At 35.0% G+C, this 16,992-nt stretch overlaps 2 protein-coding genes across 2 annotated transcripts; both read right to left on the bottom strand.

The window, feature by feature from the left end:
* Positions 1-513: 513 nt before the first annotated feature.
* LOC133197604 (sodium-dependent glucose transporter 1A-like) lies at positions 514-3,403 on the bottom strand. The gene is made up of 3 exons (XM_061333711.1): positions 3,299-3,403; positions 2,843-3,134; positions 514-2,735 (listed from the first exon to the last, which is right to left on the bottom strand). Exons 1-3 carry the CDS (start codon positions 3,401-3,403, stop codon positions 1,657-1,659), a joined length of 1,476 nt encoding a protein of 491 aa, XP_061189695.1. The 3' UTR covers positions 514-1,656.
* A 5,851-nt stretch (positions 3,404-9,254) lies between these two features.
* Positions 9,255-11,276, bottom strand: LOC133197605 (sodium-dependent glucose transporter 1B-like). Its single transcript, XM_061333712.1, has 3 exons — positions 10,939-11,276; positions 10,431-10,722; positions 9,255-10,321 (listed from the first exon to the last, which is right to left on the bottom strand). The coding sequence occupies exons 1-3, from the start codon at positions 11,044-11,046 to the stop codon at positions 9,255-9,257; spliced, it is 1,467 nt and encodes a 488-aa protein (XP_061189696.1). The 5' UTR covers positions 11,047-11,276.
* Between the last annotated feature and the right edge of the window lie 5,716 nt (positions 11,277-16,992).

Here is a 16,992-nt window from a genome sequence, read left to right as displayed (position 1 = left end):
TAATTCAAAATTATTCATTGTACATGATATCACTAGTATTTGGTATTAATTTACATTTAGGTTTTATTTTCATTAGAAATTAATCATAAAACTCTTTACATGAATCTACTATGCTCTACTTCTAACAAAAGCATACGTACGTGTGTATAACTAAACACAATATTTACATTGACGTCGACGTCAAAATTACGCGTACACGTTGTGATGTCATATACACTAAACCTCTCTTTTGACGTCCAGCGTTTGTAATGTCAAAATAAAAACATCACACCTCCTCGAAGCTTTCAACAAACTTTATGAGAAATTTAAAATATATGTGGAATGTAAATATAAAATACAATGAAATGGAATAAAAAAAGGAAGTGATTAATAATTATGCCCCCGTAATCGAAGATTCGGGGGCATATAGTTTTTGCCCTGTCCGTCCGTCTGTCCGCAAAAACTTTAACCTTGCCCATAACTTTTGATTGGTTGAAGCTATGGCTTTCATATTTCACAGGTGTATTCCTTGTGATAAGACCTTTCTTTGGGTACCATTATATTTGACCTTTTGACCTTGACGTTTGACCCACTTTTGCAAAATTTTATGAGACTTTAACCTTTTCCATAACTTTTGAACACTTAGAGCTTGGGCTTTCAAACTTCACAAGTATATTCCTTGAGAGAAGGCCTTTCTTTTGATACCAACTTCTTTGACCCTTTGACCTTGGAGTTTGACCTACTGTTTAAAAAACTTTAACCTTGGCGATAACTTTTGAACAGTTTGAGCTAGGTCTTTCATATTTCGCAAGTGTAGTCCTTGTCGCAAGACCTTTCTGTGCATACCAACAACTTTGACCTATTCCACTTGACCTTTGAGTTTGACCTACTTCAATTTTGAAAAATTTTAAACCTTGACCATAACTTTTGAACAGTTAGTGCTAGGGTTTTTATACTTCACATGAGAAGACCTTCCTTTAGGTACCAACAACTTTGACCCTTTGACCTTGAAGTTTGACCTACTTTTGAAAAACTTAAACCTTGGCCATAACTTTTGAACAGTTGGTGTTAGGGCTTTCATACTTCACATGTATATTCCTTGAGACAAGACCTTCCTTTGGATACCAACAATTTTGGCATTGGCCTTGACTTTGGAATTTGACCTACTTTTAAAAATTTTTAACATTGGCCATAACATTTGAACCTTGATTCTAGGGCTTTCACATTTCACGATCATGTGTATCACGTGAAAAGAACTTCCCTTGGGCACCATTTGACCTTGACCTTGCCGTTTTACTTACTTTGAAAAAACTTTAACCTTCGTCATTACTTTTCAACGGTTTGTACTAGGGCTTTCATATTTCACAGGTATATTCCTCAAGAAAAGACCTTTCTTTGGGTACCAACATTTTTGATTTCTTGACCTGGAGTTTGACTTGCATTTAAGAAACTGTAACCTTCGCCATAAGCCGCCATACGGGGGCATCACAAACACATCTTGTTTTTTTTAAGAAAAAAAAAAGAAATTTGGCCGATTGTTAAATATAAAAAAAACATTATTGAAAGGATATGCTTTAAAAAACGTTACATTTTTTAAATTCTAACTCTTTAACTGTATAGGGTGTCAAATTCTTTGACTCTACTGGTTGTCATTATCTTTTTTTTCTTTTCTGCATCTCATGTTTGTTTAACACTGAATTTTTCTTCCTCCATATCAACAGTCTCAACCACTCCCTTTTCTTCGTTCTGAAAGCGATGTCCCTTTCCCCAAGTAAAGAAATGCATTATCAATACCAAGACACACATTAAAATTCCATAAGCCTGCATAACGTAAAAGAAAGAAAGAGGGCCGTCGTTCTCGTAGAAATGCCCTATGATCCACATGTAACAAACACCACCCAACGCTCCTCCTAAAAGGAGAAAAGTTATTCCAAGTCCAGACAAGTGAACGTGAAAATCGGCCCATCCTACACCGGATGGAAAGCATGGAGCAATGAAAAAAGCCATCGGCTGTGTAAGAATCCAAAGCATAACAGAGCTGTCATCAGCAAAGACATTCAGCAGTATCGCCGATACTAAGGCCCCTGTTCCTTCTATAAGAAGGATAATTCGAATGGGAATCCATCTTGCAGCGATGAACCCAGCGAAACGCCCAATAGCAAAACTAATCCAAAAAGAGCTATTTATCAGAGATGCCTCATCCCCATCGAACTTGCTGTAATCGATAGCGAAGCTGCGGATGAATTTACCATAAACACGCTCACCTCCAACAGCATTAAAAAAGAAAAGGAAAAGTAGCCCTAAAATATGTACACCAAAGAGGCGATTTCCATTTGCACATGTTGCAGGGTCAAAGATTTCACGAATCGTTGGTGGGATATACGAATTCTTCTTTGAATAATTAACTTTAGTATTCCTTGACCATTTACCACAAAACTGGTAATAATAAAACACAGCTGACAACCCTATAGTAATTATAGCGACAATCAAATATGCCCACTCTATCCTCGACTCCTGTAGATATTCTGTTATGAGAGAGTCATTAATGAATGCCTTTGTAGACACAGGAAGAACTGTTGATATATTAGGTGTTGATATATTAGAAGTATTTTGTGAGGCTGTGGTCTTTGGAACTGCTAAAAAGGGATTTGCTATCTGTGGAACGATGAAAGATCCAATCCCAAACCCAAAGTGTAAAATGAAAAGAGGAGATGATGCCTTTTCTCGCCAAATTTCCAAAACAAGCTTTTGTCCAACTGAAATATCAAGTATATTTTTTTTATAATTAGCAACTTAATATCATCGGAAACAAAATTAAATACGAACAGGTATGGAGTTTCATATAAAAAATTACGTTATTTACCTATGTTCAGTATGCCTTCGAATGTTCCCTGCATTACAAATAGAAACCACATGAGACCAATACTTTGAGAAAATGGGAGAACAATGGTTGTTGTTCCCATCATGTCAAGGCAAGCCGCTAGCATCAGGTCGCAATAGGGATCAAGTCTGTCGACAAGCAACCCTCCCATTGCACTTCCTATAAAGTATCCGACGCTTCGACCGGAAACTGCTCTTGATACTTCCTCATAGTCAAGGTCTACCCGAAGCTTGAGGTCTTTTAGTGTTGGCCCAGCAATTTCAATACAGAGTCCCTAGGCATAAGCATAATTATTTTAATATAAACAAGAAAAAGGAAATATCGAATATACAAAATAATAAGCTCCATGTTAGTAAAAGTCATAATACAAATCCAGCAATCCTACTTGTATAATTTTGCGACATTGAATAAATGTAATTACTGTTATTTGCTACTTACAATACATGTCCATATGGAGACAAGAAAGACAGTCTTTATAATTTTTTGTATCGTAGATGGTCCTGTTGGTTGCACCTTAGGTTCGCAACTATCCGTTAAAGACATTTTAAATTACAATTTTATAGTGCTAGTTAAGTAAAAATCCAACAATCCATTTATCAACAAGACTGTAAATGTGACTGTGAATGATAAACTTTACCTGTCCTTATTGTGAAAATAGCCTCAAGGATTGAAATGTTATCGAAGTACTCCATATTTGTCTCTTCGAGTTTAAAGTGGTAAAGAATGTGTGTATTCTCTGATAATTTGTCCATGAGCCGTCATAATCAGGCATGATGGGGTATAAAATATATAATACTGTCTGTTATTTCAAACTCCAAAATAAACACCCCAGTTTCAAACAAGAGGCGCATGGGCCACAACGCTTACCAGAGTCATACTAGCATTGCCAATCTAGAGAAAAGATTCATGAAAGAGTTTTTTTCTCTCCTACTGTATATTCCGACAAAGATTTTGAATCCCATATTGTGCTCCCAATCTACCCACTTAAGCCATAATTTGAACGAACTTAAATCGGCACTACCTAGGATGGTAGCATATTGATATGATTAATCATGTCTTAAGAAAAAAAATAATAATTTTTTTCTATATATTCTCAAGCAAATATGTTATTTCCCCTTCTTGGTGGCTTGATTTAAATTCTTTTGATGTGCACTTCATATCAATATGATCAGTAAGAAGCCTGCTTTCTTGATGAATAATTTTCCCTATATATTCCTATGTAAAACTTTAATCCCTTGTATATTATTGCCCCATCCAAGAACCCCCCCCCCCCCCCCCCGAGGCCAAGATTTGAAAAAAAAGAGTCTTCACTACCTGTAGATACTTGTTTATCATGGCTCTGTTCTTCTTGATTTTTCCCCTGTATATTTCAATATATAACTTTCTTTCCTTATTGCAGCCGCACCCTAGCCATAGGGGTCATGGATTGATGAAATTTGATTCTGCCATATCTGGGGATGCTTGCATATTAATATTGGTATGACTAATCATGACCTTGTTAGTCTTGAGAAGAAGATTTTTAAAGATTATTCATATATTTCACACGTAAAACTTCCTGTCTCATTGTGGCCAAACCGTATGAAATTGTCATGAATTGAATAAACTTGAATTTACAACATGTTAGGGAGTTTCATCTTTTCTGATCAGTAATTCTTGACAAAATGTTTGAAAGATGTCACCAAATTTTTACGATTTCTTCATTATCTCCCCTTGAAAAGGGCCAGGGGAAGGCCCTTCATTTGGGCAACTTCAATCCTCTTTACCCTAGTATGCCTTATGGCAAGTTTGATTGAAATTGGCTCAGTGGTTTTAAAAAAGTTGAAAATGTAAAAAGTTAACAGAATACACACGACAGACAGACAGACACCTTTCAGATCAGAAAGGCTTTCATCTCTGGTAGACTAAAAAGCTCTTTTTATGAAATCAGTCCATTAAAAATTTTTCACAGAGAATTAAGCTAGTAAAGAATTTGAATTGTTCAATTAATAACTAAGTACATGACTGGAAGTTCAAATCCAGCTGGGACCCGTTTCACAAAACTATCTTATGACTAAGATCTTTTTTAAGACCGAAAATTATCGTAAGGTTGCACCATAGCTGTTTCACAAAACTCCCATATCTTATGATAATCCAAGACGTACTGTCTTAATCTTAAGACAACTAGATACCTGTCTTAAGTCTAAAGTGAACATGTCGACAATATATCTTTTGGCTCAAAACCAAAGGATTTATAAAAGGGAACAGTGTTTAGAGATAGAGCAATTGTTTTGATTATATCAGCCCCCCCCCCTCCACCTAATAACTTTGCCCATAAATAATATACGATAGGAAACATGAAATGTACCTACTTTATGATTGTGCATAATCATTCTTTTTTTTGTTTGCTTGTGCCACCTCCCAACTGAAATTGCCCCCTTCAGACCCCCAGAACTTGCTTCTTTCGGCCATATATATGTAAGTAGGTAACTCCCCCCCCCCCACCCCACCCGGCCAAGATTTGAAAAAAAGAGTCTTCACTACCTGTAGATACTTGTTTATCATGGCTCTGTTCTTCTTTTCTGACCCCCCCCCCCCCCAAAGTACATGGAAGTTGATGCAATAAAATGTTTATTTCTGAGAGTGTAACTGCAGAAGAAATTACTTGAGATACCCTATTCTTTCAATATTTTAAAGAAAATGAAAGAAAGACAACTAAACTTTGTGTAAACATATTTTTAAAAATTTCCTTGTAAAAATGAAGTATGAAATTTGTCTAAAGACTTGTATTAAGTTTTGTGAAACAGCAGTGACAAATCTTATAATTGTTATAAGTCACATCTTAAGATAATCTTAAGATCTCTCTTTAATTCTTAGGACAAATCTTACAATAGTTTTGTGAAACCCGACCGTTTTACTTTTTCTCTCTTACTTTCTTATTTGGTCTATTTTTTGCTTATAAATTAGTGAAAAATTTAAAGCAACATTTTCAGCAATGACAATTCTTTTTAAATAACCCTTTTTGTGGAAAAATATGAATTAATATCATATGTCGGATATGCCAGTGATTGATTGAAGTAGAGTACCCTTGTGCTCGTTTGTTTATGCAGTTCAAAAAATTCTGTCTTCATTCCATTTTTAGAGTAGGAAATTTGTTTTCATAAAGGTAACACCAAATTTTGAATTCAAAATGATAATTTGTGGGCAGACGATTGACATACATTTATATGCCAAGTTAATCAAAACACAAATAGTATATATATACACACACTACGTTTGTTAGGATTGATTTTGCTCTACCTATTACTGTCGATTAATCTGAAGAAATTTATGAGAAAGTCAACGACACAAACGCATTTTTAAAAGCCTAAGTATTTACCATCCAAAGAGAAATAGTTGCTTAACGCCAAAATTTAATTCTTTATTATAAAATTAACTTACAATTAATGTCTCATCCGTGTGATTTGTCAGTCTTTTGCATTTTATTTAACAGAAAACAACTGCTAGCAAGTTTGCATATTTGTTGAAACCATTGGGACAGGGTGCATTTGTTTTCTCCAATTACTGATTAATGGTCAATTTGAAGCAGAGTAAAATCTATAAATTCTATAAAGAAAACAAATAGTAAATGTTCACTAGAAGATCAATAAACGTTACTAATTCGTATGCGCAAACGTTGACCAGTATATAACTTTTTTTAACGTTAACTCTAAAATTCTATTGTACAATGTATGTCTGTTGGAAGAAGTCAGACATTTACAAGTTTTCTCTGTATAAGAACAACATACGCGATAATTCAATAAGAACAGTTTCATAATTAAATAATTTTGATTATATCATTTAAAATGATTATTATTTATGGCCCACAAAAAATACACATCTGATTCACACCGTGTAAGGGGTCCGCCTTCCATGCTATGCACGCATGCGTACTTATCATAAACAAAACAGCATGGCTAGTAAAAGACGGGTAGGTCTGCTACCTTGACAGAGTTGGCCAAGAAAAGACTGAAAACTGAAAAGAGAAATTCCCTGACCAAATTTTATTTGGAAGATCAATATGATCTTTGGATGAGGAAAAAACGAGAACTGGGCGAGACTCATGCAAAGACAATATCTCGTTGATACATTAACTATCATTTCTCATATATCCATCGATTTCAAAGAAAAAAAAGCAGATTAAAAGTACATGATTAATAATTTGTCGGAAAATGAATGATATAAGAGCTTTTGAGAAATGCTGAAATGCTCTTATTTCATATCTATTTTATTAATTAATAATAAACTTTGCAACTAAACTTCGAAACTCCTGCACATACTGAAGGCCTGTTCATACTTAAATGTCCTCTTCTTTATTACAATAGGTATGAGATGATGTCCGTAAACTTATATTAAGATTTCACTTGCATAGCAATTATAGCAAATTTAATAAAAAAAAAATCTACTTTCCTTTCCGATAAACAGTTATGAAATAGCAAAAAGAGAGTACGGTGGTGGTTGCGGTTGGTGGATCTAAGCCACACACATTTTTTAATGAAACTGACAACAAGCAAACGTTTAATTATTTTATAAAACGTCATTTGCTTATCATAACCATGCACTTCGGTTTGTTTAAATAATACCCAGGAGCAGAGAAGAAGATTTTCAAAGAATTAATGCATTTTCACTCTATAATCAATAGAGTCCCACGCTAACACCAGAACCCCTGGCCCAGGGGCCATGAAATTCACAATTTTGGAAGAGGCATGTTTGCTTTGTCTAATTACTTACTTTGTTTGTTTAATACCCAGGAGGAGAGAAGAAAATTTTCAACGAAATAATGCACTTTCACTATATGATCTATATAGCCCCGCCCCAGCCCCCTTGACATTGGGGTCATGAATTTCACACTTTTGGTAGAGGACTCCATGTTATTACAATCATGTCAACAGTTTGACTGCTTGATGTCCAGGAGTAATGAAGATTACTAAAGATTTTTAAAGAATGCATTAATTTTGGTGGTTTTAGCCCCACCCCTCAGGCCCTAGGGGGCACTGACCATGAATTCCGCAATTCTTGTTCCAACGGTTTCAGAGAAGAAGCTGAAAATGTTCAAATGTTAACGCACATCGCACGATGACGGACGAAAACGGATAGCAACAGGTCACCTGAGTGACTCAGGTGACCTAAAAATCTTTTTAAATGTTCTCAAGAGTAGTATCGATATCATCTTAATATACAGCCATCTTCTCAAGAATGACAGGGTCACAATTAGTCAAACTAATACCAAGGTATGCTTAGGTTAAATTATTGGGGATAGGGGAAAGGCAGGGGGCCAGAGTATCGGTTCAAGGTTCACGGGGGGGGGGGGTATTGGAAAAAAAAGCTTCGAAATTTTTTTCTCACGGTCAAGAGGGTCATGATTAGCCATTTTGATATGCAATCTTGCTCAGGTACGCAGAATTTGATTCACGACTCCGTGAGTAGGTTGGGCCAAAAGAGTGGATCAATATATAGAGAAAAATCTTTTTCAATTGTCTTCTTGAACCAATGGGGCCATCAGTAGTCATATCAATTCTCATGGCCTTAGATCTCTGGGGCTAAGGTGAGGCTAAGTTTAACATGAGATTATAAGTAAATGAAAAAATATCTTTTGTAGAAAAGCAGGGCTATAATTAATCATATCAATATGCAACATTCCCAAATTGTTTGAATTGAAGTTTTTCTTTGTTTTGTTCTTTTTTTTCAAATTATAGACCTTGATGTTATGGTGGGTCTGTAATATGCGATCAAATTTTCCATAATGCATGTTTTGGACAAAAATCTTCTACGGAACGACGAGGTAATGATAGAGATAGTGATACTGTAGCATACTCATAATGTGGGGATTCATGTTCGGATAAGTCTTGACTCCTTTGAGCTATGGTGGTGTCTTTCTGACATAATTCCTATTTATCAATAAAAATATGAATTATGACTAAGTAGTTATAATGCATGTTTTAATTGATAAATAGAAATTATGTCAGAACGACAGTGGGGTCACAATCGGTTGTCAAATTTATTTTAGTGGGAATAATATATTTTTTTAAATCATATGAACAACAGAGAGAACCAAGCTAGGTTACTCAAGTGAGTGTTGAGGCCCTTTTGCCTCTAAGACTTGCTCTTGTGAATCTGCTATATAATCACTAAATTGCATGTGTAATTGTCGGAGAATGATTGAACAAAAGACCATTTTGTCGACCAGGATTTACATGTATTTAATTTAGTAATTATGCAAATCAAAAAAAAAATTCCACCAGGCAAGATATAAAATGCTATTCACTTTTTAAAAGGGGAAGTGTAAAAAATGAAATTCAAAATTAAATATAAAATTTATGACAATGATCTTTTATTAAAATTGATGAAAATTCTTCAAGACAACCAATTTTGGTCATAATCATAGTTTTTCACTGTACGATTTCTCGTCCAATTTAAGATTCACTGATTTAACATCCACAGTCTCGATCTCGATTTCTTTCGCTCCCTTTTTAAATCGGTGTCCTTTTCCCCAGGTAGAGAAATGCATTATGAAAGCTAGGGCACACATAAGAATACCATAAGTTTGTATGATGTAAAAGAAAGAAAGTGGCCCATTGTTCTCGTAGAAATACCCTATGATCCACATGTAGCAAACACCACCCAACGCTCCTCCTAAAAGAAGAAAAGTTATCCCAACTCCCGACAAATGAATATGAAAATCACCCCATCCCACACCGGATGGAAAACAAGGGGCAATGAAGAAGGCCATTGGCTGAGTCAGGACCCATAACATCGTAGTGCTGTCTTCAGCAAAGATGTTCAGAAGAACCGCAGAGACAAGAGCTCCTGTTCCTTCTATCAAAACAATAAATCGAATGGAAATCCAATTAGCAGCAACAAATCCAGAAAAACGCCCAATAGCAAAACTGATCCAAAAAGAGCTATTCATCAAAGATGCCTCATCTCCGTCTAGTTTGTTGTGATCAATAGCGAAACTGCGAATGAATTTACCATAAACTCGTTCACCACCAGTAGCATTAAAAAAGAAAAGAAAGAGCAGTCCCAGAACGTGTATACCAAACAGGCGATTTCCATCTGCACATGTCGCAGGATCAATTATTTCGCGAATAGTTGGTTGCACATCTGTATCTTTTGAAGATTTATTGGCATGAGTATTCCTTGACCATTTACCAAAGAATTGGTAGTAATAAAACACAAATGAAACCCCTATAGCAATAAAAGCAACGATCAGGTAGGCCCACTCTATTCTGGACTCCTTTAACAATTCTGTAGTCTCTGTTGTGGATATAGGTACGACCGTGGTGATGTTAGAGGAATTAGCCGCGGCCGTTGGTTTAGGAACAGCTAGAAATGGGTTTGCAATCTGTGGAACGATAAAGGACCCAATCCCGAATCCAAAGTGTAAGAGAAACAGAGGAGATGACGCTTTTTCCTGCCAAATTTCAAGAACAAGCTTTTGGCCAGCTGCAATTATAAAAACGTATATAATCAGTATCTGTTGGTGAAAATGTAAGAAATCTCTCTACGCTATCATGGTTATGATAAAGTCAAAGTAACTCTATTGTGACTGTACCTATATTTATGATTCCCTCAAATGTTCCTTGCATTACAAAAAGAAACCACATCAAGCCGATATTTTCAGAATATGGGGCTACAATAGTTGCTGTTCCCATCAGATCTAGACATATGGCCAGCACCAGATCACAGAGGGGGTCGAGTTTATCCACAATAAACCCTCCCATTGCAGCTCCAATAAAGAACCCGATACTTCTACCGGACACAGCTCTCGATACCTCCTCATAGTCCAGATGTGCACGAAGTTTGAGGTCTTTTAATGTTGGTCCAGTTATTTCCAAATTCAGTCCCTGCATAATAAAACATGTTTATTAGATTTAAAAAAAATAATCTGAAATATTTGCCATTGTTTAGAGTTATAAAATTACTCGATATTGAACTGCTCGGTATATCAGTACCTGTTGATGAAAATGTAAGATCATCAATTATAAATTTATTCTAAATTCATAAAAGAAAATATCAATTTTCAGAATAAAAACCAGACAATTTTTTTTTCTTTCACTTACTATACAGATCCATATAAAAACCAGAAAAGCAGTCTTGACCACTTTCTGTGCAGTAGAAGGTCCCTTTAGTCCTTGTGTTTCGGGTTCAGGGTTTTCTTTGGAGGACATCTTTTCAATTGCTGGTGTTAGATTGAACGTTCATCACTTTAAAGATTTAATTTAGTGAGAACTTCGATGATAAGAGATAATTTATCGAGGTCAATTTAAATGAAATTTGTTCGTAGGGAAGCAGTTTTGATAGATTCTCTTGACATCTCGAGATTCCCGAGATCTTGATAAACTGTATTCTCAATGTCGGTGTGTACATAAGGAATGTATTGAGAAGATACATATAGATAAAACTTGGAAACCAAAAACTGCATTATGAATACACTCTCCATGTACTTTGTTCAACAGTAATGTTTAGTGATAAAAACTACGTTTATCGCAATTCTGCATATCTAAGTGAATTACCGGTACTTAAGTTTTAGCTTGCATATTACTTGAATAAAATATTACGTACATGTAATATATATATCCTGGTATGACATATTCAGTGTTGAATGGAATGGTTGTATAAATTGACAATGAATTAAATGCCCTCATTTTTCCATTTTGACCTAGAAACTTCGATGTTCCTAACATTAATTCGCTATGTTCACTACACATAGTGAACAAAAGTTATGGTAGCCATGTGAACAATTTGAAAATGGATCAACAACGTAATTCTATATTGCATAAAATGAATTTAGCGCGGATCGAAGGCCAGCATAATATATATATTTGAGGAGTTTAACCAAAGTTGATAATCAAAAAATACTTTTTAAATAATGTTTTGAAAGCAAAAGGCAGGTTTGCTATATGTTTCTATCCATGGGTTGTAGTCAGAAAGTTTCATGGGGCTGCAGCTTTAGCTAAGTGTCTGAAATCGCCATTATATAGACGTCACGCATGGTTCTGGTGTTAATTTTGGCAAAGTCAAATGATGTTGAATTACATAAGTTAGAATGTTTATTTGACATAACATTTTTGTCTTACAGTTTTGATGAAAGAAAAATATAAACGTAGTTATTTGTTTCCAAATTAAAAAAATAGCGCAATAGAAATATTTTTTGGCGCGACGCCATAATTACGTATTTTATATTTGCTAGGAGTTGAGAACTGCATTTAAATAGTACATGTAGTTATGAGTAAAAGAACATAAAATCAGCTCTTGAACGAAAATAGGATAGTTGTAAAAATTTCAACTAAGCATTTAATTCAAACAGTAAGAATTCAGTCTCATATGAAATAGTGATTTTCATAATTATGATTGACATTTATTTAAAAAGAGTATATTTAAATACAGTGGTCGTCAACAGAATTCATCTTTTTTCGTAATCTGTATGTAAAGATGTACGAAAGATAGATCATCATAAAATAGGTACCTGTAAGAAGCGAGAACACTTCTTAAAGCGTGTTTACATTCACTGTGGATAAAACACATTGTCATGTACTTGCAGGGATAGAAACTTTGCAATCAGCCAGCTTCATTCATCCTCAGTGTTTAAGGTGAAACACAGCAAGATTAAACTGTACATCCTCATTCAATAATGTTTTGGATTTCGACTGCGTTGTCGGAGTCGCCTCCCTTTTTTCAGGTTTTTATTCCAAGATTATCTATCACATTTAACAATAAGATAAAATTCAATGGGGAGTTCTTATCATTCTTTCTTTTCTGATCTCTGCTTTTTCCCTAATGAGCTTGCTGGGTTAAGACATCAAGCTAAGTCTTTCGTATTATGAATAACGATTTCTCATAATCAAGACATGGATAATTTTTTCCCCACGTTTTATATATTTCTTCTTTTGATAAACAAAAAACTGAACTTGTAGATAGCAACGTGATGTTCATTTGGTTTCAGATCTTCGGCTATATCAGAGTAATCATACGCTTATTCAGGGCTTGTAGTTAACACGGTAATGATTGGCTTGTTCAGGGCTTGTAGTTAACACGGTAATGATTGGCTTGTTCGGGGCTTGTAGTTAACACGGTAATGATTGGCTTGTTCGGGGCTTGTAGTTAACACGGTAATGATTGGCTTGTTCGGGGCTTGTAGTTAACACGGTAATGATTGGCTTGTTCCAGATCTGAAGCCAACATGTTAATGATTGTTCACGGTCTGTATTCAACAGAGTAATGATTGGCTTGTTTAGGGTCTGTACCCACAGGGTAATGATTGGCTTAATTGTTCCAGATCTGAAGCCATTTTAGCCATGTTAATGGTTGTTCAGGGTCTGCAGCCAACAGGGTAGTGATTGGTTTGTTCAGGATCTGTAGCCAATATAGTAATGATTTGCTTGTTTAGGGTCTGTAGCCAACAGAGCAATGATTGGCTTGTTCAGGGTCTGTAGCCAATAGAGCAATGATTGGCTTATTTAGGATCTGTAGCCAACAGAGCAATGATTGGCTTGTTCAGGGTCTGTAGCCAATAGAGTAATGATTGACTTAATCAGGGTCTGAACGTACCCAACATGGTGATTGTCTTATTCAAAGCCTCTAGCCAACATGATGACTGTCTTGTTCACGACCTTTAGCCAACATGATGATTGTCTTGTTCAAGCCATGTAGCCAACAAAATATCATCAGCTAGTTCTTGGCCTGTAGCTAATAGGTTGATGATAGGCTTGTTCAGGGTCTGTAGCGAACAGATTTAGGATTGTGTGTTCGTTTCCTGTAGCCAAGGGGTGATGATTGCGTGTTCAGTCTTTTGCGAACAGTTTGATGACGTGGTTAACAGGTTGATGATGAAATATATGGAGATAACGAACAGTATTCAAGCTCAAAAGTCCATTAATCAATACAAAATAGGAGCAGAGCAAACACGGACCTCCAAACATCAGAGGTGGGATCAGGTGCCATGGAGGAGTGAGCATCCCCTGCCGACCGGTCACACCCGCCGTGTGCTCCTTGTCATGATCGGGAAATAACGGAAAAATCCGTCGACAATTCAGTGTGTAAATAATGGCCTAACAATTAGTGTGAAAAACGTCAGTCAGCATTTGACTCAGTGATAAATTGTATTTGCTGACTAGGTCATTGTATCGACCATAGAAATGATCAGTTTTATCAGGGTCTATAGCCAACAGGTTCATGCTCAGTTTGTGTAGGACCCGTAGCCAGCAGGTTGATGATCGATTTATTCAGAGCTTGTTACTACCAGGTAATTGATGTTTTTTAAGTACTAGTACGATGCCAACAATATAATAGTTAGACGCAACTGCAAAATCCACACATAGAGTCAATTAAACTTGTCTACAAGGGCCGATCCAGAATAACAGAAAATAAACTGGCCCTTTGAGACAGATTGCATGTTCTACGATTTCAGTCGAACAGCTGATGAATTTTTAATTCGATTTTGACATATTTTATTATGTAAGACACATAACTGAATTAGACAGCAGACATTTTCAATAATAGTCTTGTATTTTCTTAGGGGAGTATGTCTATTTCATTCCTAGCTTACACACCCCCACCCATTATTCTAATGAAATTTTTATTATTGATTTAAAATTTCAATATTTTTTATGCTTATTATTAATTTTTTACCGGACTGCCCCCCCCCCCCCCAATTTTTCGTGACACAGTTTTTAAGAGTCATTCTCTGTAAGCATCAAAGAATTTAGAAAAAGGTTGGAAATGGTACATCACAGATTTGGCTGATATTTTGCATGTAATGTAGAAACGCCATGTATAGATCATATTTGGGGTCAACAGACAAATTTGAGTACCGGTTGCCATGGTTACCGAAACTGCCATTTTTAGCTCATAAACGAGCAGCATTCTACTAAAATTATACCAACTTCATCTTAATTTTTTATTTTCTACACATTTCATACAGGATTGACAGTTACCTATTCTGATGTATTATTTATAGGAGTAACTACCGCAATTAGTGTATTAATTCAGTAGTTGGTCATAAATGAATGATCTTTCAATGCAAAGTGTCAATTTTTACAAATTTAACAAATTTTGAAAAATGCAGATTTTGGGCATTTTCTACAAATAATAGCAAAAAAATGCAGGCACTCCATAGCAAATGACCACCATCATGTAAAAGTTCATTCCATACTAAACAAAATATAAAATTTCTAGAGTGGTAATATTTCTTAAAATAAAATAAAATGAAAACAAAAATGGTTGCTATGGAGAATTTGGATTAATTTGTAGAATCTATGTTTGACTGGTTTTTTGTACATATCTGCTTTCATTAAATCCTTAATGAAAAAATAACTCTTTAATTTACCTTTTCATTTCACTCAACATTTAAACAAAATAGAAATCTGAAATTTTAAAAAAAAATACCATGTTGCTATGGCAACCAAATAGTTCAGGAACTATTCAAATAATTATTGATATCAACAATATAAAATAACCATAGCCACATTGCATTATATTTCTTCTTCTGAATCAATAAATAAGTCAAATTAATCAACTTTATCATTTCACCTCATTACAATTCATAATTAAAAAAAACAGTTGCTATGGCAACCAAATAGTTCAGGAACAATCCCTATTACTATTGATATTATCAATGTACACATCGTTGAATGTTATGTTTCTTCTTCAATAAAATAAATCAAGCTAATTTACCTTGTCATTTCAGTTGCATTAAAATAGCAAAATAAAATAAAAATAAAATAGAAATTCATTTAAAAAAACAGTTGCTTTGGCAACCACATTATAATAGTTCAGGAACAGTCCCTATTATATTGATATTATCAAAATACAAAACTAGAGACTCAGTGCTTGATCAACTTCTAACCACGCACTTACCCTCACATACACAGAAGAACACTTACATTAATAAAATACAAATATATCAAAATTACTGCAACAGGAGTGGTTTTGCACTATGTTGTTTCCATGGAAACAAACAATAAATGGATGTATAAGCAATAACTGTCCATATAAAATTCAATGGAAATTCCCTTTCCCATCCTTTTTTGCAGTAACCCCCCCCCCCCCCCCTTGAAAGTCAATTTTATGTGCCTCATATCTTGCTATACAAAATATGGTTGGATGGAAGGCAGAAAGGAGAATGGAACAACCAAAAATGCAAATGACAAGTTATATAATTTGTCATGTGCATCTTTGGCTGTTCCATTCTCCTTTTTTGATGGAGGGCAGTAAGGAGAATGGAACAACCAAAGATTCACATGACAAATTACTGTAAACCAACCATTATTCGCGTCATCTTTTATTTGTGATTTTTCAGTTTGAAAACAATCCGCAACGATTATTTTTCGTGACTGAGGAAACGTCCTTTACAAATATATAGCAAGATAAATGGTTCGCGGTGATTAATATTCGTGAGTTAAGATAGGTCGTGAAAATCGCAGATATTTTTCGCACGTGAATGAAAATTGGTTAACAGTATATAATTTTTCATCTTCATCTTTGTTGTTCCATTCTCCTTTCTGCCCTCCATCAGTTTACATTTTTGCTCATGTAAAAAGAAACTGTTGAAGACATAATTGTCTATCATCAAACACTGATTAATTTTGGTAATCACAATTCAAACATTTCAAGATTTTGTGATGTTGACCCTCCCTTTTCACTGCATTGCTATTACATTTCCTAATGTTGATTATACTCATTGACTCTGACATTGACTTTGACCTAATTTTGCATTGACCTTGCTACCTTGAATTTCAAACAACTTGAAGACAGAACTTCAACCATGCTAATGTTCAACTCTGAAATCATTATTCATGACTTTGACCTAACTTGATCAATTTTTCTACTGGCCAGAGACTATCCTCCCTGCAGGTTTAGTCAGACTTCTATATCACTTGGTACATGAGTAAACTAAATCAAGAATCATTTTATTTATAAGAATAAAATTTTGAGTCAAGGAGCTTCTCTTTTTTTTTTAATTATAATAACAAACTAGTAGTCTTGTTAGAGACACATTGTACATGTATTTTGATTTTAGGCCAAAAAAATGATAGTCTTGTTTCCTGCTACCAGCCTGAAAAAAATAGGTAGGAAAATTATTTTACTTTTTTCTGACAGCTTTTTTTTTTTTTGGA

Source organism: Saccostrea echinata, unplaced genomic scaffold (assembly GCF_033153115.1).
Source record: "Saccostrea echinata isolate AGI-Se365-2 ecotype Australia unplaced genomic scaffold, CSIRO_AGI_Sech_v1 ptg000030l, whole genome shotgun sequence".
NCBI classification, from domain to species: Eukaryota; Metazoa; Mollusca; class Bivalvia; order Ostreida; family Ostreidae; genus Saccostrea; species Saccostrea echinata.
The sequence above is the reverse complement of the archived record's forward strand: the minus strand, read 5'-3'. Positions and strand labels throughout refer to the sequence as shown.

What these genes read in the sequence shown, in the direction of transcription:
- LOC133197604 (XM_061333711.1), bottom strand. Translation starts at nt 3,403, where the DNA reads ATGTCTTTAACGGATAGTTGCGAACCTAAGGTGCAACCAACAGGACCA. An exon ending in TCTCCATATGGACATGTATT is followed by an intron (nt 3,135 to 3,298) that starts GTAAGTAGCAAA and finishes GCTTATGCCTAG; the next exon opens with GGACTCTGTATTGAAATTGC. An exon ending in CGAAGGCATACTGAACATAG is followed by an intron (nt 2,736 to 2,842) that starts GTAAATAACGTA and finishes TTGATATTTCAG; the next exon opens with TTGGACAAAAGCTTGTTTTG.
- LOC133197605 (XM_061333712.1), bottom strand. Translation starts at nt 11,046, where the DNA reads ATGTCCTCCAAAGAAAACCCTGAACCCGAAACACAAGGACTAAAGGGA. An exon ending in TTTTTATATGGATCTGTATA is followed by an intron (nt 10,723 to 10,938) that starts GTAAGTGAAAGA and finishes TTTATTATGCAG; the next exon opens with GGACTGAATTTGGAAATAAC. An exon ending in TGAGGGAATCATAAATATAG is followed by an intron (nt 10,322 to 10,430) that starts GTACAGTCACAA and finishes TTATAATTGCAG; the next exon opens with CTGGCCAAAAGCTTGTTCTT.